Source organism: Orcinus orca, chromosome 15 (assembly GCF_937001465.1).
Source record: "Orcinus orca chromosome 15, mOrcOrc1.1, whole genome shotgun sequence".
Classification (NCBI taxonomy): domain Eukaryota; kingdom Metazoa; phylum Chordata; class Mammalia; order Artiodactyla; family Delphinidae; genus Orcinus; species Orcinus orca.
The window spans coordinates 59602175-59626703 of NC_064573.1; the positions used below are offsets into that span (position 1 = coordinate 59602175).

Sequence of the window (24529 nt, forward strand, 5' to 3'; positions counted from 1 at the left end):
TGTCTTCTTCTAGAGGTTCAGAATCTTTCTTTTTTTTTTGAAGCTTGACTCTCCTTTTTTTTTTTTTTTTTTTTTTTTTTTTGCGGTACGCGGGCCTCTCACTGTTGTGGCCTCTCCTGTTGCGGAGCACAGGCTCCGGACGCACAGGCTCAGCGGCCACGGCTCACAAGCCTCCCAGACCGGGGCACGAACCCATGTCCCCTGCATCGGCAGGCGGACTCTCAACCACTGCGCCAGCAGGGAAGCCCTTGACTCTTCTTATTTTTACAAATTGTTCTCAAGGTATTACTAGGTCACTTAGCTGAGAAGAAGGTGCTTCTGTGCCTTCGAATATACAAGATTTAACTTGTCTCATACTCTCTCCTTAGAAACCCTTTTGCTAGTCATTTTTAAAGTACTTACATTAACCAGGTTTTGTTTTCCAGTGACAGTGATAATCCTACTAGTAGTTTGAAGAAGGGACTTAGAAATAAGGTTTCAAAATAATACACTTCCCATGAGAACCTTTGTTATTAGATCCAGTGGGTTATTTGTCTTTTATTCAGTGTAAAATAAAAGAAAGACTTAGGAAGACATGAACTTTAGGCACTGAATAAACATAGTCTAATTCATATTTTATTGATTGGATTATATGCTTATCCCCTGCTACAGTCTTTCCACTATTTGAATTTAGTGGGACATTGCAGCTCTCTCTAAGACTGTTTCATAAAACAGACTCTTACTTTATTTTTTTTTTTGAAAAGGTTACATGGCTAACATTAAATGAGATTTTGATGGACTTAAACATGTATATCTATATTTTTGGTAGGCTGAATTTATAAATTTTAGTAAATAACAGATGAAGGCTTTAGTTTTGCATGCACACACATACACACACATCCAAAGCATTAAGAAGAATTTCCCCAGGCCCAAGGCAAAACGTCTTATTTTCATAATTTTAAAAGAAGAGTTCAGAGTACCATTAACTGGTATTTTCCATGTGAAAGATAGTTATAGCACCAAACCCCGTATTTGACATTGATCTTTTTAAAATTTTAAATCATTAGCTGAAACTATACAGAATAAACTATAAAAGGGAGAAATATTTATAACATATATGACAACCCTTATCTTAATATAATTAGTAATTAAAGTTCTCTTAAATGTGAAGAGAAAAATACAGAAATGGGAGAATGGACAAAAGATAGAAGCAAGTAGTTCAGAACAACAGAATTACGGTTGGTGAAGAAATATATGAAATGTATTAATAGTACTCAGAGAAATAGAGTTTACAATGATTGACAAAACTGTCATTGGCTTAAATCATACAAACTGGTCACTGGTTTGAAATAGGAACTTGCTTTAGTTTGTCTAAATTATGGAACTACCTTGTTGAAGGTAGATATAACAGCATATGTTAAAAACTAAAAGTTTGTTAACATTTGATTTATTCTTTCTTTCGTCATTTATTCTATATAAATAATTATTGATGAGAGTAAAAATTATCTTCAAGTATATTTCTCTCAGCTTTCTTTGTAATAGAAAAAACAAAACAGGAAAAGATTGTCAAGAAATATAGGATTTGGTAAATTATGGTAAATCCAATGAAGAAATATGATCTTTTACCCTTAAAAATAACAATTGTAGAGGAATAAACTGTATGGAAATATGTTCACAGTATACAAAGTAAAAATGTAGGTTATGAAATAATATGTACTGTTTGCATTATGTCATATTCTTTATATTTGTATGCATATGCACACAGGACATACATTAACACACATACAGAAAGATAAGATTGTTTAAATATAGAGACTGTTTCATTGTAGAACTAAGGCTAAACCTAGTGGGTTTATTAAAGGTCCTGAACAAAAATGTAAATATTATAAGCCCTGACTTAGGTGAAAAATAAAAGAATAGGGAGTGGGGAATAAGGAGAAAATGCTAAGAGTGCTACTCAACTCATCATCTCTCATAGCAAGGGATTAACTGAAATTGTCTGAAACTGAAATATGTTTTTAATCTTTAAAACTTTTAATCTTTCATTTAAAATTTTACCTATATGTTTATATATGTGTATGTTTATACTTTAGTATATGGTATCTCTTATAGAGAAGAGCAATTCCTTTAGTTTATTTTCTTTTTATGTTGGGTTAAACTAAAGTTAATCTTTCAGATTTTTATTTAAATATAGCACATATGTATGATATTTTCTTATTCTTACATAAGTTGATTTCTCTCTCTCTCTCTCTCTCTCTCTCCTAGTTCCTCTGTCTTTATATACATTTAGAAGGATGCTTGGCATGATGCTCATGAGATGTTAACATTTTGTTTCCAGGATTTCGAATGATTTGTTACTTTCTTCTTTGTATTCTTTATATGCCTTGAATTTTTAAAATAATAAACATACATTATTTTTATAAAACACGGTCATTATTTTTTTTTAAGACATTCATATTGTCCAAGGAAGATTCAGTGGTCCTCAAAATCAGCAGTAATGCCATCAACCGGCTGAGTCATTCCTAGTCTTCGTTTTGAGATACCCTAGTGTGTCTTAAACTTTCCAAATTCTCAATTATTTACTGTTTATTAATTTTTTAAAAGATAACACTTTTTAGAAAAGAAATTCAGATAAAGTTTTGAGGAAAATTACAGCATAATTCAAAGTCATGCCAGTGAGTTCTTATAGCTGTATCATAATACTGTTCATTTCAGCAAATCTCCAGTATATCTACTTATATCATTCCAGTATCAATCCCACATTGTCCTATCCTATTAGAGAATTCCTATAAATTTTGTCCCATGAAATGTTGAGGCCAATCTGTACAATGACTCATTGAACCTATGGAAGCAACTACTTCTTATCTAGAAGACAAATTATTTCTTACAGCTACTGCATCAGCTTGCTTTATCACCTACTTTTAGCTTTTACTTTTAATCTTTCCTAGTCTAGAATCCTGACCAGATAAGTTATTGTAGTTATAACAGAGGGAAATCATAGCATAGTGTTTATCATCAGAAGTTTTGGAGTCTGACAGACCATTGTTGAGTCCTTGCTCAGCCACCTGCTAGCCCTGGCCAAATTAGTTGAGTTCCTTGTAAGTCCCAATTTTCTCATCTATAAAAGTGCATATAATACCAACTTCAGAAAATTGTGACCTCTAAGTGACATATCATGTAAAATCAGTTTACGATACATTAATTAAAACAGAAAACTAATACTGGCTTAAATGGAGATTTTTTTCATCTAATGCGGTAAGACCAGGCATAGGCAGTCCAGAGTTGGTATAGCAGTTCAGTAACACCGTCAGGGACTGAGCTGTTTTCATCTTTCTGCTCTGCTACCCTTAGCTCATACGTAGCCTTTGTCCTTAAGCATTTTGCCTTATAGTCACAGGATATATCCTTCCTGGGCAGAAAAGAGGAGAGGAAGGACCAAAGACAGAGGTATCTTTCTCCCAGAGAGACTTTTGCCTTTTTACTCATGAAACAACCTCCCTAGAAACTTTTGCCTGCACCTCAACTGGTTAGGCTCCCCTAGTTGCTGGGGAGTCTGAAAAGTCAAATATTTTTGAGCTGGACATATTGTCACCCTGATCAAAATTGGAGTATGCCTAGTAAGGGGAGAATGAATATTGAGTAGGCACCTTATAATACTGTTACTGTATATAAAATTTTTGACATAGTAATTAATAACTGATAACTGCTATTATCTTTAAGTTATTAATGTTTCTACCTAAGGGAACTTTTTTCCTACACTATCCGTCATAAAATCGTACTTACTTTCTTTCCAAGACTAATGGCATCCAAAGGATGCCATGACAATCCCTTAACTTGAAAGTACTGAGCAGTTATCTTGAGGCTACACATGAGTGAATCTCTTCTTAGCCTCCAAAGTAAATTTGCAATTATTTTGTTGTGAGTAATGCCATAGAGCGTCTTTGCAGATTGTATTTTTATTATACTCTGAATTTTTTCTGTCTTATTCATTCCCAAGAGTAGGTTTACAGGGTTAAAAGGGTAAAACATTTCTATAACGTTTCTTCAAAATAGTTATACATACTTATAAAGGCTCCAGCAGTATATTTATGTTCTTTAATCTCAAATAACATCATGGCACTTGTTTTTCTTTAGGTTTGATAGCTCTAAGTATCTATAGGGATAAACCAGTAGTACTTCATTTTAGTTTGCATGTTTAGATAAGTAAAAAAAATACAACATTCTTTACTTTTTAAAAAATACTTGTTTCTTCTTAATAGGCATTATTTATTTCCTTACTGATTTTTTTCTTGTGGCATTAAGTAATATGTAAATAAATGTGGTAGGAGAAAATGTAAAGAGACACAATATGATCTGTTCCCAAAGTCCGTGGTCGCAGTTGTAGAGTATGTTCAAATGTTTTGAACTAAATCTCTGCCAGCCAGCCGTAGAAGGCCTACTTTCCCGAGGCTTTGGATGCCATTAAAGGATTTACCCTATTTAATGACACAAGCAAATTTGGAGAGGAAAACTTTTTTAAAAAAAGAAAACACATGTAATTTTTCTGGTAACTGTGTTAAAGTAGCAGATAAAATTAATGCTTTGCTTAATAAGGATAGTCCTCTTTTGGTGCTCTTCGTGGTGATTATTTATTATAGATTTACTCTGTCCCTTTCCCTGATATTTTATTATAAAAATTTTCAGACGTAGTGCACACTCTTAAAATCATACGTGATATTTTTCTTATTCTCTTGTAATCCAGAACAGAATATTAACTTAAAAAGATGGCTTGTACAACAAGGATTTACTTTATAGTACAGGAACTATATTCAATATCTTATAATAACCTATAATGGAAATAATCTGAAAAATACATATATATATAATGAATCACTTTGCTGTATACCTGAAACCAACACAGTATTGTAAATCAACTATACTTCAATTGAAAGCAAAAAAGATGGCTTTTAAAATATAGGTATTGCTTGTCTTGCCTTGCTGCAAAGAACATATCAGGGAGAGAGAACTGCTCTGCTTAGCACTCAGTGTTTTACAAAAACCTCATAGGTAACAATAGTCTCATTATGGTCTAGTCTCAGTATAGCACTGAAGGAAGAAGTAGTTGAGTAAAAGGACAGGATATGGAAGCTTTTAATTTTCTAGCTCCTTAATTAAATCTTTATAAGAATATACATGCAAACGCCCCCAAAATAAACTTACTTATTTGAGTAAAAGCCAAAAGGGTGTGTGGAGTCTGGATGGATTAATTACTTCCAAAGGAAGGTTTGGAGAAACTACTTCCTTATATTAATGAATATAATTGAAAGTTTATTTTATCCACTATTCTTTCATCTGTCACAGTCATATGATCTGCTTTCAATAATCCATTTAATTCGATTTGTTGGTGCAACTTATTAGTTGCCCCTTTTTCTTTGCTTTGCAACCTATGGAGGCCTTTTAAAATTTTTGCTTATCTTTAAATGAAATGACAAATATTCTTCATAGAATTCTTCTAGTTGCTAACTTAATGGGTTAAATTTTGAAATATAAGTGTTTATTATTGAAAGGCTTGTAATTCAGTCCATTTACCCACTTGCTCTAGAATTGGTCTAAATATTATTAATGATTTCCCCTTTGATTGAGTAAGCCTTCTCATCACTAAACTTTTAGGCTTATCTCTAAATTTTTCAAATACTGTGTTTAGGAGTTACTTGTTCTCTAAATTGGTTTTTTTCCCCAACACTTTTGTTTCCTTACACCTAACAACTCATGAATAATGTCTATAATGATCATCCTGGAAAGAAGACCATAAGCCAATAAATTGAGAATGTGAAGATCAGAATAACATTATGTTGAGTTAAAACAGCATATTGTTTGTAAGTAAAATTATTTGCTCTGGCCATACTGCCAGAAGTCAGTTCTCTACTTTATTGAGTTGTTAGGCAGCATTCCATATTCTTAGCTGATAAACTTTGTTTTGATTTAGGCTACTTTCTTTCTAAGATGTCTTTTGTAGTGGTCAGTAATAATTCATGTTATTTGAAATGTTTATAAATTATAGAAAGGTCCGTGGTCTAGAATGATACTGTAGTCCGAAATGTTCTATTGTCTTCTGAATAGTTTTGGCACTCATAGAACAAAAAGAATGATGCAAGTCCACTATTCAAGTTTTCTAAAGACAAATTCTAAACAGAAAAACGTGATAAGAGTACTGCCTCTTTTATCATTATTCAGAGATTGAAAAAATATATCCTCAAAAGAGATGATATGTTTTAATAAGCAGCCTCAGTAATAACTATTATTGCAAACTACGTGGTTGACTTTTTCAACTTTAAGATCAAAGAAACTGAAATCTTAGGTATTGGCCAAATATGTGTTTGAAATGTACTTTTGGCTTTACCTTAAAAATTATCTTTTGGAAAAACAATGATACATCATTGTGGTCTTTTGAAAAATGTTGGTTTGTTGAATTCTGCATTTCCCTTCGTATGCTTTTTTCTTTTCTCCTGTCTCTTCTTATTCTGTAGATTCAGATCCAGGACATACAAGTGAAAATTGGGGGGAGAGACTTATGTCTTCTTACAGGACATACTCAGGTAATTAGATTATCAGGGGCTCCTGTTTAGCCAGTGGTTTCTGTCACATTTATAATTAACTATTGTACTATAAGTAACTTATTTTCAAACCAGTATATAGGTATCTGTGGTTGAATAAGTGAACTATATGAGTGACACAAGATTTTCCAGTCTTCATTTGAGATCTCCAGTGCATCATGTCCAAGACATACTCTGTGTGAACGTTACAAGCAGGACTCCTGCACACAGCCACTCAGGTGTGCAACGCAACCTGGGGGCACCATTCATGTAGAAAAGTGTGAAAGTCACCGCCTTGGAGTTGTGCGGTGCAGCAACGCCTGTGGGAAGGTGCCCAGGGTCCTTAGTGTCTTAGCTGTATGCCCGTCACACAGTATTACCATGTGTAGTGATTTTGATAGACAGTGTCATCTTACTCTTCAAACATGCAGTGTTTTTTTAAAAACACATCTAAAAATTTTCAGTTGACCTCTTTAGTGTATTGACTTTGCTGCCCCTGTTGAATTTAAAAGTAGATTAAAACACCAGGTTTCCTGGAGAAATGCCATTAAAGAGTAAATGTATCCCCTAGTATGTGAAAACTAAATTAGTTAAGTGTTTTGATTATCTTTTTTTTTAGTTTTTAATGAGCTTACATTGTTATGTCTGAACTTTTTAAATGTAAAATGTTGTTCAGTCCCTGAATGTCCAGTTTTTACCATATGACATTTAACTCTAAAAGCTGAAATAAAATTTCTGTTTCTGATATACCTTGTATTCATTTAAAAAATTTGTGGGGTTGGTATAGAACCAAATAATTATTCTTAAAATTATGCTGAAAGCTGTTAATTGAGCTGATGAGTCAGTAATACTTAGTTATCAAAATTTTGGGGTGGGAGGCAAGTTTACAATCTGCCTTAAATTGAACAGACCTACACTTTCTGTGGAGTTAGGTGTACTTTTCTAAAGTGGGGCTCCTAAGTACCAAGGTGCACCTAAAAGAGCTGTATGTAATGAAGCCATCCATGGTCTGAGGATCTCTGCTGGAAATCAGAAGATATAAGCACCACCCTGTCAAAGATTGTGTAGATACTTCACAACCAGAGAGTAATTGGCAACGTTTTTCCTCAGAATTGAAGTATATATACATTCTAAATCTGATTGATTTAATTACGTTCATCTGTATTTGAATCGTAGGTTCCATTCTTTCATGCCTTGTACAGTGACTGCTTTGTGGGAAAATGTCGTATTTAGTTTTTGAGACACTAACAGGCTTATGAGCTAGTTCCCCAAGAAAAACAGTTTTGTCTCTTCTCCTTAATATACTTAATTGGGATGTGACAATGTTGAGCTTTCTGTTTATTCTGACAAGACCTGGAAAGAAAGCACTGATTTTCAGGATTATAAGACTGAGACATCTCTATAATTCTAAAGATCCTCTGAACCGTGAAATAAAGAATATTGGATTGTTGAAAAGTCCATATCTGTTTTTCTTTAGTCTTAAGTGAATCACCTGGATTTTTCTTTAAAAATCTCTTAAGGTGGCTGAGTGGAATTTCAAATCTATTAGTATAGATTGAGTATATGTGTCAGTATTCCTGTGTTTAAATTTTAAAATTCTGATCTGTCATTCAAACAAATAAGTACGTATTTCAGATACTGAAATTTGAAAAAGTACCTAACTTTTTCTAATATTATCGTATATGATCGTTTTTTACTTAAGGCAGGTCAGAGGAAACAAGTTCTTCACAGGATAGATCCCAGATAGTCAGATTTGAATGCTTTCAACTCACACTTTGGGACATACTAATCTAAGATTTATGATTTTGAAGAATGGTGTATAGTTATCTCTAACCTAGCTATCTTGCACCAGCTCCTGTTCAGTTACCTTCTTTTCCAGTCTCATGTAAAGCATGAACTCAGACAAATGGCTAAGGTAACTCAGAAAAAATAGAGTTCATATTGAATGCTAGTATCTAATTTGAATTTTTGCTTGAATATTTGGAGTATATCCAATTTGTTTGTTCTTTTCCAAAATGTAGTAATTATATGTTTGCTCATTTGGCAGCATGGAATTTTAATAATGAATTCATAAGTGTCTCACTTTCTTCTGTAAACTGAGTGTATATCACTTTAGAGCATATTCTTTTTTTTAGGAGGTCATTACAGGTGTAGAGGAACACAACTGATTTTTGCTTTTAATCTTAATCTCACTGAATTTCCTTTTTTTTTTTTTTTTTTTTTTTTAATTTTTTGGCTGCTCCTGCGCAGCATGCAGGATCTTAGTTCTCTGACCAGGTATCCAACCTGCACCCCCTGCAGTGGAAGTGCAGAGTCTTAACCACTGGACCGCCAGGGAAGTCCTAGAGCATATTCTTCTTAAAAGATTGTATTAAAATCCAGTTAATATCAAAAATCAATAGTTTTGCAAATGAGAAAATAAAAGACAAAATTTTTCCAAAATTTTAGGAAGTATTTTAAGGATAGATACTGTGTATTTTTAATTTTACTTCTTCCAGTTACTGAACTACTTTTTTTCCTTAAAACAACTTTTCTACTTTCTTTAAAATTTTCACACTGTTAAATATTTTAATTTTGGATGAGAAGTACATTCATTATATTTAAAGATTTGTTATTCAGTTGGAAAACTATTAAAATAACAATTGTGGTTTCTCATTAAATCAGAGAACCAAAGCATACAGAATGTTATTAGGAGAAAGTATGTTTCAGAAAAAAACAGCCTTCTCCAAAAGACATATTTAGGGCTTTATAATACATTTAGTACATTGGGTGAAACACTGTGCTGAAACTGGCTTTATACTAATTGGATCATTAATGACAATGAAATGAGAAATAAGAAAATAATCTATTAGAACTATTAATAAAAGCTGACATTAAAAATCTTGAAATTCTTTGTTTCTGTTATGTAAAATTTTGCAAATATCAACAAAACGGACATTTTAGGAGCTGTTGAATTTTGAGTGATTTGTGGGCAGCAGAGTTTAAACATTAGGACCTCTATAATTTTTCTAGGTCATTAGGATGCCAGTTTATCCTAATTAACTAAGTGGTACACTGCAAGTTTTATGTCTTAAATTATAGTACGGTAATATTTAAATAATATCAAATTTTATTAGTTTCTTGAAAATTTTACCAGATCAATAAATGCTTATCTCCTGGAGTAGTCTAGCTGCTGGCCACATCTGCCTGAGAAAAACCACAATATTGACTACTAAGCCTTCTCTTCTTCCACTAAGTTTTGCTGTTTTACATTTACTTAAAATTTTTACTAATTTATTTAATTTTGTAGCCCCTCTTTATACCACAAACCTGGATCAGTAAATCCCAGATATTGGTACAGGGTTTCCCAAGAAATAAATGCCTAGACAGTTAATAGGCAGCTCATCTCACAGGGCCACTTGAATTAATTCCCAGAAAAGTCCTGAAGGAAGGAAGGAACAGACACCTGTATTTCTTTGACCTATGGAATCCAGTTCCATCTGAATTTTCTGTCACTTAATGGGGAATGCTGGCTCCATTGCCAGAGATTTGCCAAATAGCTAAATCTGAGAGCTGACTTTATGATGGATCAAATCTCTTTGAAAAATCTTAGACATTTTTGAATCTTTTCAGGATCTCTATTAACCATCCCCGGCCCCTTACCGCACACATATAGAATCTTTAATTTGCTCAGTTTTAGCTTTGATTAATACTGTTCCATGTTCAGCTGTCCTATGACTGAAATAAAGTGATTTGGCGTTTTTTTTTCAATAATTACTCCGTGTGATGTGCTTTGTGTTAAACACCTCCTTAGAAGATTGTACAGATTATTAGTGGAATTAGGGAGGTAATATGAAGGAACGTTGCTATATAAACTTATCAATAATAGAATAAAATTATAATGAATGAAAGAGGCATTTCAAAGATGTAAAACTAAGGAATGTTTGAAGTGTTATTTAATAGAACAAATCATTAAAAATTTTACTAGTACTAAATTTCCGAATGTTATTAATTTTCTGAAAATTACACAAGACTATTTTTTTTCAAAGCATTCAGGAAGAAAATTGCTTATATAATAAAGGCCTAGTGCCCTTTTGTCTGCCTATTGCAAGTTCCTCTGTGACCCTTGTTTCTCATAAACATGTATCATCTATTTTTAAGAAGTCTCCTTATGTTTTACTTTTGAGTGCTTACATTGTTTCAGATTCTTACATATTTATTAATAATTCCAGAGAAAGAAGGTCCAGAAAAGAAGAAAACAAAAAAGGAAGCTGGAAATAAGAAGTCCACTCCAGTTAGCATTCTTTTTGGTTATCCACTCTCAGAGCGAAAGCAGATGGCACTTCTTATGCAGATGACAGCAAGAGACAACAGTCCAGGTGACACTTACCATCATCGAGTTCTTGTGTGTTCATAGTTTTCCTCACACTGTAGCTTTGTCTTGACAATTTTTTTTTAATAATGACTGTCTTTGGACTTATTTTTACTTTATTTATTTATTTATTTTTGGCTGTGTTGGGTCTTCATTGCTGTGTGCAGGCTTTCTCTAGTTGCAGCGAGTGGAGGCTGCTCTTTGTTGTGATGTGCGGCCTTCTCATTGTGGTGGCTTATCTTGCTGCAGAGCACGGGCTCTACGCACGCGGGCTTCAGTAGTTGTGGCTCACGGGCTCTAGAGTGCAGGCTCAGTAGTTGTGGCACATGGGCTTAGTTGCTCCACGGCATGTGGGATCTTCCCCAACCAGGGATCGAACCCATGTCCCCTGCATTGGCAGGCGGATTCTTAACCACTGCGCCACCAGGGAAGTCCTTGACAATAATTTTTAACTACTTTAAATGTTTATCCTTTCTTGGATTTAATCAGTTTCTTATAACATAAGTTTGCAATTTTACATTTATTTGTGTGACAATTGTTTATGCCTGTATCATACACTAGATGAAAAGCTATACACGGGCAGGGACCTTTGCACTTAGTGGACATTCAGTGAATATTTGTCAACTAAAATGAGTACAGTTGACACCTGAACAACAGAGGTTTGAACTGAGTGGGTCCACATATATGCAGATTTTTTTCAATAGTAAATACTGTACTACTGCACAATCCGTGGTTGGTTGAATTTGCACATGCAGAACCGTGGATATGGAGGGCCCAACTGTAGGTTGCACACGGATTTTCAAATGTGAGGAGGGTGGGTGCCCCTAATCCCCGAGTTGTTCTGGGGTCAGCTGTAATTTAGAATTGGGTCAGTCAACATGAGAAATCTGTTGCAGAACTGTGTGTGCTTTTACCTTACTGCAGACATTTTTACCCCAGTTTCTGTAAAGCTGCTTCTGGGTTTATAGCTTACTTTTCAGTTCATTAGCACACTGCTGTAAGCTGGTAATCTTATCACATACTTTTAGAAGAGTGTAATTCATGTTTTAGTGTTTAAGATCTGCTAAAATTTATTTTAAAAGGAAGAATATCTGCAGTATACTATGTAAATTTATTTCATATTTCATTTCACACTTCCAGTTAAGGTGTTGTGCTACTTGTGTGTGTGTGTTTATTCAAGTAGTTTGCCCTCCAGAAATGATTAAAGATGGCTCACCAGCAGGATGAAAACGAAGAAGGAACAAACCAACTTGCTAACTTATTAAAAGGGGTTTAAAAAGTAGACAAAGCCCAGACAGCTGGACTGAGATAGTTATTACTACTGAGCATTGAATTTAGCTATGCATTCTGGTAGCTCACAACACAAAAATTTTAAGTTGTATAGTTCTCATTGACCAATACAAGAAGAAAGTAAATCATTTTTCTCTAGAGAAAAAAAATTTGTTTTGGCTCTGACTTCAAGGCGTCTTTTTATATAAGACTTTGGGTAACATAACAGCCTGTTGAAATGCATTGAAAAAGACAGTTTTTCTAGTGAACTTTTCCAGTGTTAGCTCTTTTTTTAAAAAGTGGAACAACTTGGTAAAATTCTTAGAGTTTCTATATATCATAGTTTCATTAAACATGAGTGTATCTATATCTTTCACTAATAAAAACACGTTAGGGCTTTCTGCTTTTTTAAGTAGGGCATATTGTTTTGGTTATTCTTCTGCCTTTCCACCCACAACTGGGGAAAGAGTGTGGCCAAATTAAAGTTGTTTACAGTGTTAAACTTTAAATGTTTCTGTAAAATGTTGACTTTGAGTCGGACTTAATAGTTAGATGGGAAGACTTATTTTTTAAAACTGTTTTTTTAATACTATGAACCTCTATCCATAGAGTAAATTAAAGAATTAATACAGTAAGGCAAAAAAGCTAAAGTCCTCCCTCATTTCCAATGATCTCCCCCCTTGAGAGGCGAGCACTATTAACAGTTTATTTTCTAGAAAATTTCTAGATATAAACATGCAAACATGTATCTTTTGTTGCTGTTCATTTTTAAATATAAATAAGATTAATACTATAATACTGTTCTGCAGTTGGTTCTTTTCATTTAAAGGGTACATCAGTCATCTTTATTAATATATGTAGAACTAGAGTGGAGAGCTTTTGAAATAACCTGTTTGCCATCTTATAGATATGCTTGGAATTTAGGGTTCATTGTTTTATCCATTACATAATTCGTTTTCCATGTTTTTGTTTATTCTGATTGCCATTATGGATAGTACTACTGTTATTTTGTCTGTGTGTATATTATTTTGGAATGGCTAAGAAAATTTTATATGAATTAATTCCTTTCAAGTTGTTTGAATTTAAAAATGTCCTTTTGTTTTTAAGAAGTTCAACCACTAATTTTCTAAATAAATAACTTGACTATAAATATTATAATAAGAATCATGTATTCATTCAACAAATATTGCATGAGTACACTGTGTACCAAGAAGTCTTCTAAGCAGCCGAGATACAGTGATGATTAGACAAGGTTCATGCTCTTCTGGAGTATACATTATAGAAATCCATAGATAGGAAACTGTTACTAACTGAATGTACTTTAAAATCCAAAAGGTAAATTTTAAACTTTTTCTTATTGAGAAAAGGATGATAATGCTTCAGTGCTCTAATCATGTCAGTTTGCAGGGAAATTATTATATGATATCAGAAAATGATTTTCCATAGACTTTTTTTCTCTTAGAGCTGTTGTTTCTTTTAAATAGTTGTAAATTTTCAGAGTTAATTATTAACACTGTACATATGTCTTGAATCCTTAATTGATTAAGAAACTAGTTTTTTGTTTTGTTTTTTCCCCAGTTCTGAAATGGGGAGTAGAGGACTTTGGGTGTCATCCAGTTTAACTTTCTTGTTTTTGAGAAAGAAACTGGAACAAAAATCAAAAGATAGGAATCAAAGCAAAGCACTTTTTTTCCCCTCTTTTATCACCCACTTTTTAAAGGCCTTTTTCTAGACTGTCCTTATTTCTCATAGATATTAAGCTTCATTTCATACTAAAATCATCTATGACCTTGATTTGCACCTAATAACAGAATAGAACTCCAGTAGTTTGAGTCAGAGGTGTAAACTCTAGCCTTCAATGTCATTTCATCTAGTTCTTGAAATAGTATCATAACATGCCATGAAGAACATGTTTTTTTGCAGTTTATCAAATTATTCATTAAGCAAACACTTTCAGGGTGCATACTTGATATTTTATTATCATTTAAACCAATTCTATAAATTGACAGAATGAAACATTTTTTTCTTAATTGGCTCCTGCAATATTTGATAACCCTAAAGGAAGATCTACTACATGTAATTGGGTCAAATTATTAGTGTATCATCCAAGTCAAGTTTCAGGTTGTTTGGGTGAGAAGATATTCCCCGTTAGCACGTTACCTATAAAAACCTTTAAATGAATATACAAAATATTTAGTCTAGAACTTTTGTTAACTTTTCTCTTTCTTATAGATTCCACACCAAATCATCCATCACAAACAACACCAGCCCAAAAGAAAACTCCCAGTTCTTCATCTCGACAGAAAGATAAAGTTAATAAAAGAAATGAACGTGGTGAAACTCCTTTACACATGGCAGCTATTCGAGGAGATGTAAAACAGGTCAAAGAATTAATAAGTTTAGGGGCAAATGTGAATGTGAAAGATTTTGCAGGTAAGACTTGTAGTTAAAGACGAATACTCAGGAACTAAAATTCTGAGTTTATCATCTAAACAGATGCTGGTTACAATTTAATCTATACTCTTCATTCCTCTTTCTGAAATGAAAGAGTTCTAAAAGTATAATTTAATATAAAACTATTTTGGAGTGTATACCTAAAACCCTGATCTCTGCTACAATTCATTGTCAGTAATTACTCAAATACTTAAATATTAAATGTGCATTTTATTTGGCATATTACCATGTAATTTTTTATCCAATTTAGGTTCTAGGTGAACCACAGTTAAATAATGTTTAGACCGTTTATTAGCTTGAGCACAAGGACTGTAGGAGAGTGGCAGTGTTGTTTCACACAGTAAAAGTATTGGGGAACAATGTAGAAATTCCCTTTAGTTTCACATACTACAATACCCTACCCTCCCATCCCCCAGGTTCTTTCTTTTTCACAGAACTGTGGTTAACAATTTGGAGGCTGTCCTTTCTGTGCACTTGCAGGATCATATATACAACGAACATTTAGTTATATAGAGACTTTTTTTAAAAAATCAAATCACTCTATCTGTGTCAGCCTGTAGTTCTGCAATCTCTCCTTTTTACTAGTGTCATACAGATATTTCTGTCGGTACATGTAGGTGGTTCTACTTCATTCATTTCAACAGCCACATAATAGTGTATAGAATAGATTCCGTGGACAGTACTTCAGTAACCCTCTTGTAGAAATATATTTGTGTATAGTTATGGAAGGACGATATTTCAGTAGAAAGGAAACTGCTAAATCAGAGGAGACACATATTTAAAATTTTTTGAAAATCAGGCAAATGACCCTCCAAAAAATCTTTTATCAATTTACACTCCCATCAAGAGTATATGAAAGAGCCTTGGGTGGGGGGAAGAGATAAATTAGGAGTTTGGGATTAACATATACACATTACTATATATAAAATAGGTAAACAACAAGGACCTACTGTATAGCACAGGAAACTATATTCAATATCTTGTAATATTGAAAGACCCTAACAAGCTTATTTTGCCTTTTTCTACTTTTTCCATACTTGAGATGATTGTTCTAAATTATAGCAAGTTATTGGATAAGCTTAAATGTTTAGTACTTTTGTCAAATAATTTAGTCCCAATGGAAATAATATGATTGTGGATGAACCTTCTGTAAAATTGGCGGTTTTCTTAGGTACTGATTTTCAGTAACTTGTTCATCACTCCTTTTTCCTTCTGTACTGTGTGCATGTAGAATCAGTATGTCACACATGGTTATGTATCTAAAAAGCATATGTGTTGAATTAGTAGAAGTGAACCATATGTTCAATTAATATTGTAACTTTAGGTTGGACACCACTGCATGAAGCTTGCAATGTTGGATATTATGATGTTGCTAAGATACTTATAGCAGCTGGAGCAGATGTTAACACACAAGGATTGGATGACGACACTCCACTCCATGATTCTGCTAGTAGTGGGCATAGAGATGTGAGTATGATGGAAGGAGCAGTAATATACGTCTTCAAAATATAAATTTAATCCAGTCATTTAATTCGTTTCTTAGTCATACGATCTTATGTCATATTTCACTCATTGCATGATCAGCTCATCTATATTGTATTTTTTCTACCTTCTAATTGCTAATTCCTATCATAGATTTAGCATTTTCTTTTCATAAAACCTATTTAACTTGGTAATTAAACAACTTGGCAAATATTTAGTTAAAAGGCCATTCTACTGTCAGATAATTAGATGCAGCGGTTAAAGCAGATTGTACTTAAAATAAAATTTTACATTGTCATGATGCCTTTTTTTAAGACCTATTAATGATTCCTCTATATATAACATCTGTTGCTGAATTTTAGCTGACATTATTATTCAGATGCTTATGTATATAAGAAGACATAATTTAAACAAACATGATTATATATGCTTGCAAATTTAATGGCATGTTTAATTTGCTTTGATGTAATATTATGAACCATGCTGGGTTTTAAATTCCATTTTCATTTTCAATCTCTGGCATGCTGATGTCAAAGCCTAACCAGTCTTTGTTGTAATGTAGCTTATGTTTTAATTGTGCTTAATGCTTAGCTCCATTACTATAACCTGCTTATAGCCAGAGCAGATCAACCTGGGGCACTATTAGCAATGGTTCTAAAGTAGGATTTTGTTTATCACATAAGTAGTTTTTCTCTTTCACTTAATTTTAACTTCTATCAAAGAATACTTGTACATAGTTTAGAAAGTTGAAAAGTACTACTTAGCTTATAAAGATAACTACCTGCTCCCTCCCATCCCTCCGCACTTCCCAGTACCTTCAGCCAAAAGCAGCTCTTGTAGGTGTTTCTTCTAGTAGTTATCTCTTTATTTCTAACAAGATGGAAGCTATTTTGCTTTTTATTTTTTTTTAGTCACTAGTTATTGACCCCCTGCAAAGGGTTTTAATATATATTGCTGCTCAGAGACGCACAAATTTAATATAATTGTATTTTCTCTTGGATTTTTGTTTATTACCTTGGTTACTACACTGCCTTGTTCTGATTTTTCTTATTTAGTTTTCCATGTATCTATTTCTGTACTTCCTTACTCTCTCTGACATAACTCTAAAATGCCCCTGAATAAGGTCAAACACATTGATCAGTTTATTATGTTTGAGAATATCCTTGTATACAAGATATCTTGTATCCTGCTTTAATTGGGACTAGCTTCTCTCTAGATCTGTTGCATAGATGCTGTCTAGGGATTTGTTTTTGCCATTAATTTCATGTGAGATTCTCAGTCTCTTCATGAGATTTCCAGTCTCTGGCAGGAGTGGTTGTGAACCACATTACATTAACTTCTCACAGCAATATTTGTGTGTTTTCATTATGGGATAAGAAGTGTTGTAAATGCTTTCTTTATACGTATTAATTTAAAAAAAATATTTATTTATTTATGTTGGCTGTGCTGGGTCTTAGTTGCGGCACGCAGGATCTTTGTTGCAGCATGGGAGATCTTCGTTGTGGCATGTGGACTTCTTAGTTGTGACATGCAGACTCTTAGTTGCAGCATGCGGGCTTCTTAGTTGCGGCATGTGGGCTTCTTAGTTGTGGCATGAGAACTCATATTAGTTGTGGCATGCATGCAGGATCTAGTTCCCCCACCAGGGATCGAACCCAGGCCCCCTACACTGGGAGCACAGAGTCTTACCCACTGGACCACCAGGGAAGTCCCAGTATTATTTTAATCATCGCAGTAAATGAATAACCTTCTGGTGTTTCTTGTTGAAACTGTATGACCCATTGCATTCCAGTACCCTCAGCTTCTCCCAGAACATGGAGAAACAAAGACACAGGAGACAGAAAGACAAAGACGCACTGGTCTAAGATACTCCCAAGTTTATTAAACTGATATGAGTTCAAATTAAGGGACTAAAAAGGATAAATATCAGTGTTTTTTTAAGACAAAGTGAGGTAATAATTCATTAATCTGGAAGAGTTGTTATTCAGTACACTGTCTCTCCTCTCTAGTGAATAACGTAAAAGGATTTTGGTCATCTCATACCTTTGTGCTGGAAAAGTCCCTTTTTTTTCTCTTGTTAGCAGCAAACATTCTCTGCCTTATTTTCTTTTTTGACACAAAAATTTCAGTGTCGTGGTGCCTGTTTTTTAAAAGCCACTTTAGTTGAGAAAAAAAATGGAATTTGGAGTGAAGATAGATACGAATTCAATTCTGGCCTGGCCGGTTTCCCAAATGAGTGATCTCAAACAAGTTACTTTTTTCCTCTCAACTTCCATTTTCTCATCTTTAAATCACATAATAAATAATACCTGTCTAAAAGGGATATTTTGAAGGAAAAAAACGACACTGTGCACATAAACATACCTTGAAATCTAAAATGTTATAGAAATGTCAGAGGTCAAAGATTAAAAGGCAACTTTTATATTGCTATTTTTCAAATATACTCAGATATTTCGGAAATTAAAGATGCCATTTTTCTCATTTAAATCTTTCTATAAGGTATTTTTCATAATTCTCAAGTTATAATTTTGAAGAAAAATGTAGCCTGTAACATTATTTTTCCTAAACTGATCCTTGCTTACCATCGTTCCAGTCTTTTTTGCTCCCTTGACAATTCATACATACCTATGTGATAGCACTTACTATATGATTTTTTACTCATGTGCATGTCTGTTTTCTTCATTGAATTTTGAGTCCCATGCATACCTGATTTATGTTCTGGCTGTGCTATTTTAAATACTGTACTTACTGCCCTTTTTTTAAAAGCATTATTGATAGTTTATCAAGCATGAATAGTTTTTCTTTAAATGTTGCATAAAAAGATTTCCTGATTTCTAAATGTAATGTTAAAGAACTGTGCCTTATGAGTAAGACATGTTTCTATGAATACAAGTTTCTAAATATGCACATTGCTGCAAAATATTTCCAGAAGCTGACCTTTGAGCTCATGTACTTAAAAAGACTCAAACACTATTTCCAGTCTCCTTCCAGAAGGAGACTGACATGCTATTTTCAAGAGATCTTTGCTTTTCCTCCTACCAACATGCCTAGGATAGTAGGAGTCACAATTCAGAGCTGTTGAGGGTTATTTTCTCCTTGTTCTTTTACTTGTCCCCAAGGAGGAGGAGGGAAATGAGATATACCAAAACCCATTGGTATATATTTGTACCATATATTATGAGTCTCCTCCAAAGAATTAGATTTCTTTCACTCAGTAACACTCATGACAACTTCAGCCATCCATAAAACATTTCTGAGGTAGGAGAAAAAGTTCTGTTCTAAATTGTTTCGAGTAAGAGAGGATTAACATAACTTACTAAGAACCTAATCTTTGGCCTACCTTTCACAAATGTATATTACTTCATAATATACATTCTTATAATAGCCCTATTCTTAGTTCTATTTTAGATACTACCTATGTTTATTTTCTTCTTGTCTCATCATTTTTACTTACTTCTAATTTGCTGTCTATGTTTTGGGGTTTTTTTTTTTAAATTTTTTTATTTATTTATTTTGACGGTGCCGGGTCTTAGTTGAGGCACGCAGGATCTTCATTGCGGCATGTTTAGTTGTGGCATGTGGGATCTTTAGTTGTGGCATGAGGACTTAGTTGAGGCATACGAACTCGTAGTTGTGGCATGCATGTGGGGTCTAGTTCCCTGACCAGGGATTGAACCCAGACCCCCTGCACTGGGAGCACGGAGTCTTACCCACTGGACCACCAGGGAAGTCCTCCTGCCTGCTCGTTTTAAGCAACTTTAAGTTACTTTAAATTCTTTTTAGAATAAATAATTTTTTGCATATGAGAATGATCTGTAAAGTATTGGTTATTTAGGTTAGGGTTATTGTAGCATGTTTGAATGAACGAACTGTCTAATCATAGTCAGGAATAAATTTTTTTAATATTTATTTATTTTTGGCTGCATCGGGTCTTAGTTGCAGCACACGGGATCTTTCATTGTGGCGCGTGGGCTTCTCTCTAGTTGTGGCATGCGGGCTCAGTAGTTGCGGCACACGGGCTCTCTAGTTGTGGCATGTGGGCTCCAGAGCATATGGGCTCTGTTGCAGCATGCAGGCTTAGTTGCCCTGTGGCATATGGGATCTTAGTTCCCCGACCAGGGATTGAACCCTCGCCCCCTGCATTGGAAGGCGGATTCTTAACCTTCTTAACTGGACCACCAGGGAAGTCCCAGGAATAAATTTTTTTATTATTATTTCCTGACAGGTATAGAAAGCGTTCAGTAGTATCAAGATCCTTCTGTTTTCTCATTCTAAGACTCTAACCGAAGGAAATAAGCCTAAAAATGGGGGAAAAATTTTCAACTTATAAAGGTGTTCACTATAGCATTATTTATAATAACTAAAAGTTTTTAACTTCAGTTACCTTCTCAAACCCCTAAAAGGGGAGATTTTATAGGACACAGTCCCACAAGGATAAAGAACAGAAGAAACAAGAAAACCAGTATTTTGGGAGATAGAAATTTGAGGAATGAGTGGTGACTACATAGAACAGGATTTGGCAAACTTTCTGTAGAGGGCCAGATAGTAAATATTGTGGGCTTTGCAACCACATGCCACCTCCACTGACCCTCCTCCCTTCTCCCTCTCTCTCTGCTTCTGTTTCCTCCTATGTATTTCTCCTTTATCAATTCTTTTTAAAGTATTTTGTAAGAATATAAAAACTATTCTTAGTCAGCAGGCCAGATCTGGCCTACAGACCAAATTTACCAGCTCCTGATTTTAAAAATCCAAGAAAATTGAAACCAAAGCCATTTCAACACAGAATCCCAGAAAAACTGAGGCTCAGCAATTGATGGCTGGGTTCATCTGGAGGTGCCCATTGAATAAGACTGGAAATAAGAGGATTGAATCAAACTGGTTTTTTACCCTCATATTCCCTTCCTAACCCTTCACAACTAGATGACGGCACATTTCTCTGGCAGATGATTGGAGGTTTATTTCCTGACAAGTATAAACCATACTGTCTGGACTGACATACCACAAGAATAGTTGGGAGTAAGGATTAAATGTAAGCTAATTAAGTAAAACATACTGAACATTAAGACCTCAGTCAACCAGAATGCTGACAGTAAGGCTTATGGTTCTAGGGCAGGAATGGGAAGATTTCTCAATAGAAAAGTGAACTAGCCAAGAGGGGGTTCTGATGAAATGGCCTAGTCATATCACACTAGCACAAGGTCCATCTGTCAATAGATCCTACCTATGCCTAAAAAACTTTCAGCAAGTCTTTTAGTGCCTTACTCTTTTTTTTTTTTTAATTTATTTTTTGGCTGCATTGGGTCTTCATTGCTGCACATGGGCTTTCTCTAGTTGCGGCGAGTGGGGACTACTCTTCATTGCGGTGAGTGGGCTTCTCATTGCGGTGGCTTCTTTGTTGTGGAGCACGGGCTCTAGGCGCACGGGTTCAGTACTTGTGGCTCACGTGTTCTAGAGCGCAGTCCCAGTACTTGTGGCACACAGGCTTAGCTGTTTCGCGGCATGTCGGATCTTCCCGGACCAGGGCTCGAACCCGTGTCCCCTGCATTGGCAGGCAAACTCCCAACCACTGTGCCACCAGGGAAGTCCCTAGTACCTTACTCTTAAATATGGACAGCCAGTGATCACCTGACCTTTGAGAAAGGTCTCTAATATGGAAGGCAAAGAGCAGAACAAGCAAATAGAAAAGTAGAAACGTGGAGGACATGATAAGGCCAAGAGAAACTTCAAAAAAAAAAAAAAATGAAAGAAACACATTACCTTCCCCAAAGAGATGAGAGTTTCTTGTAGCCATGAAACAAAAACTGAAGGATTGCTAAATAAGGAACAGTTAACAAATTTAAAAATAAAAACAAAAAAAGCTCTTGGAAATTAATAATATGGTAGCAGAAATGAAAAGTGGAGTATGGAGGGTTAAAGATAAAGTTGAGGAAATCTCCCAGAGACTAGGAAACAAAAGACGAAGGTGGAGGAGGGGAAATGAGAAAAAAGAAGATTAATTCAGGAGATCCAGTATTATCTTAACAAGAGTTCTTAGAAGACAGAACAGTGAAAACATAGGACATTATCAAATAAATAAATCCAGGAATTTTCTCAGAACTGAAGGAACATGGATCTTCAGATTGAAAGAGCAGTTGAATGCTCATCAGCACAATGGATGTTAAAAGACCAAGATCAAAATTCATTATCCTGGGATTTCAGAACAATAGAGGCAAAGAATGTCCTCAAGCTTACAGAGAGAAAAAGCAAGTTCCATATAAAGGTAAAAAATCAGAATGGCATCAGACTTCAATAACAACACTAGAATCTAGAAGATAATGATGATGCCTTCAAAACTGGGGGGAAAATTATTCTATATCAAGAGTAAATATTAATCAAGTGAGGATAGAATAAAGGTGTTTTCTGACATGGAAAAATCTCAGAATATTTACTGTTTCTTAGAAATCTCCTGGAGGTGGTGTTTCAACAAAATGAGGGAGTGAACCAAAAAAGAAGATAAAAGGTCTAAAGAATCCACAGAATTGAGGGAAGGCCATTTCTAGGATGATAGGATAAACGGATATGTCAAGATGACAACTGGGAAGCAAATCTAGACAGCAACCAGTCCATTTTAGAGCAAGTTAGAAGGCTTGGAGAAAGTTTAACAAAAAAATGGTGGTATATTGAATTGAAGAGATCTGTACTTGTAGCAGAACGGGGGATGAATTAAAGATGAGTATGTAGAAAACAGAGTAAGTGAGAAGTCAAGATAATTAAATCTCTGGGATAAAATAAACTTGTGTAAGAATGGAAATTTTGTCATGGTGTACTACTTGGTTCAACATTTACATTAATCATAATGACACAAAAAATAATATGTCTATCTTGGAAAGTTAGGAGGAGGGGGAAGTGGATGTGTATGGGAGAGGGATGGAGTTGGTAAAAGAGAGCTGAATTGTGTTTTCCATTGTAAGACAATAGGCAGTGCCTAAACCCGAAAAATACGGAAGCAGCACGCTGTTACTTAAGTACATGGACATAAATGTCAGGGACGATTTTGTTCTTCACCAGCAGCCTTGAAAAGCCGTTTGATCTTTTAAAATCATAAACATGTAATTTGATAAAAATTAGTAAACAAAAAGGGAAATTAAATATTAACAGTTGAGATCATGCATAATTTGTTTTCTTTATACAGTCTTACATTTCACGTATTCTGTGTTGATGGTTTATTCTTTGATAGTCTAGAAAAGATTTTTCATTATTTAATTCACTGTGAATCTTTATTATTCTTAAATACTTTCATTTGTTAGAAGTTCCTAATTTATAGCATACTGTTTAATATTGCTTCTTTAAAAAGACATGATACATTTCCTCAGTACCAGAAAACACCATAGTTATGTGTTAGGAATACAGAGACGAATAAAGATCTCACATGAAGTTTATGGTCTAGGACAAGGGGAGAAATGTGTTAATAAATTATAGTATAGATTTACCTATGATAGAACACACTCATGTCACTGGAAGTAGAATCTCAAAACAAGAGGAGATGTTAGGGAAGCAGAATTAATAATACTTGGCCACCTACTTGACGGTAGAGTATGAGTGAAAAACGAGAATGTGATGACTCCCCACTTTCTGGTTTCAGTGACTGGGTATACTTTGGTGCCAGTCACTGAGAATGGAAACAAAAGATAAGGGTGCACGTTTAATGAACTCTGGGACCTATTGGTTTCAGCTTTTGTATTGAAATACAGTATATCCAAAGAATATTTGGGTATTTGATTTTGAAGGTCAAGAAGGCTGAGAAAGAGCAAGCGGGAGAATGAAAATGAATGAGTGGATTGCATAATCGTCATCGCATTCAGAGTGGGTGAGCCCTCCAGGGAGATGATGTAGACCAGAGCATGAATCAAGTGAATCAAGGACAGAGCCCTAGGGAAACAATGTATGGCTCAGATATTTACAGATCTTAGGAGGCATTTCATTGGACTGATGGTAACATAATTGTAGGTAGAAGAGTAAAGGGCCAATAAGAATAAAGTAGTCAAGGCCCCAAGGGTAAACATCTTTTCAGGAACTTGACTGTAAAGGAAAGAAGAGAGATTTAGCTAGAGGAGGAGAGTATAGGTTTGAGCAGTTGCTTTTTTTTAACCTGTGTTTCATTTCTTTATTGCCATTATTGTTCTAAGGCAAAAGAGACATGAACTGGAAAGACTGGCTTCTAGAAAGGAGCCAATCGAAAAAGAGGCAAGAAATATAGAAAGGAAGAGGGAGGAATAAGGAGCAACAAGCAAATGAAATGACTAACCAGTCGCATCTTGGTTTGTGGAGCCCAAAGCTTATGAAATTTGTGAGGGCAGCGTTCTTTAAGAAATGAATAAAAAATTAGATATAGGGCCATGTAAGGGGACCATGAAAATGAGATGCCTTGAAGTTTAAGCTTTAG

The 24529-nt window shown here is 34.5% G+C and overlaps 1 protein-coding gene across 5 annotated transcripts in view; it reads left to right on the forward strand.

Moving 5' to 3' along the window:
• Positions 1–24529, forward strand: part of ANKRD12 (ankyrin repeat domain 12) — a 115051-nt gene that overhangs the window by 44268 nt on the left and 46254 nt on the right. For 3 of the 5 annotated variants that reach the window (XM_033439391.2, XM_012535305.3, XM_033439389.2), the window contains exons 4-7: positions 6486–6554; positions 10763–10909; positions 14404–14604; positions 15950–16092. In XM_033439391.2, the coding sequence (XP_033295282.1) occupies positions 6486–6554; positions 10763–10909; positions 14404–14604; positions 15950–16092 (560 nt within the window). The remainder of the gene's footprint in view (positions 1–6485; positions 6555–10762; positions 10910–14403; positions 14605–15949; positions 16093–24529) is intronic. The other 2 variants (XM_012535306.3, XM_033439390.2) reach the window with 1 other exon arrangement.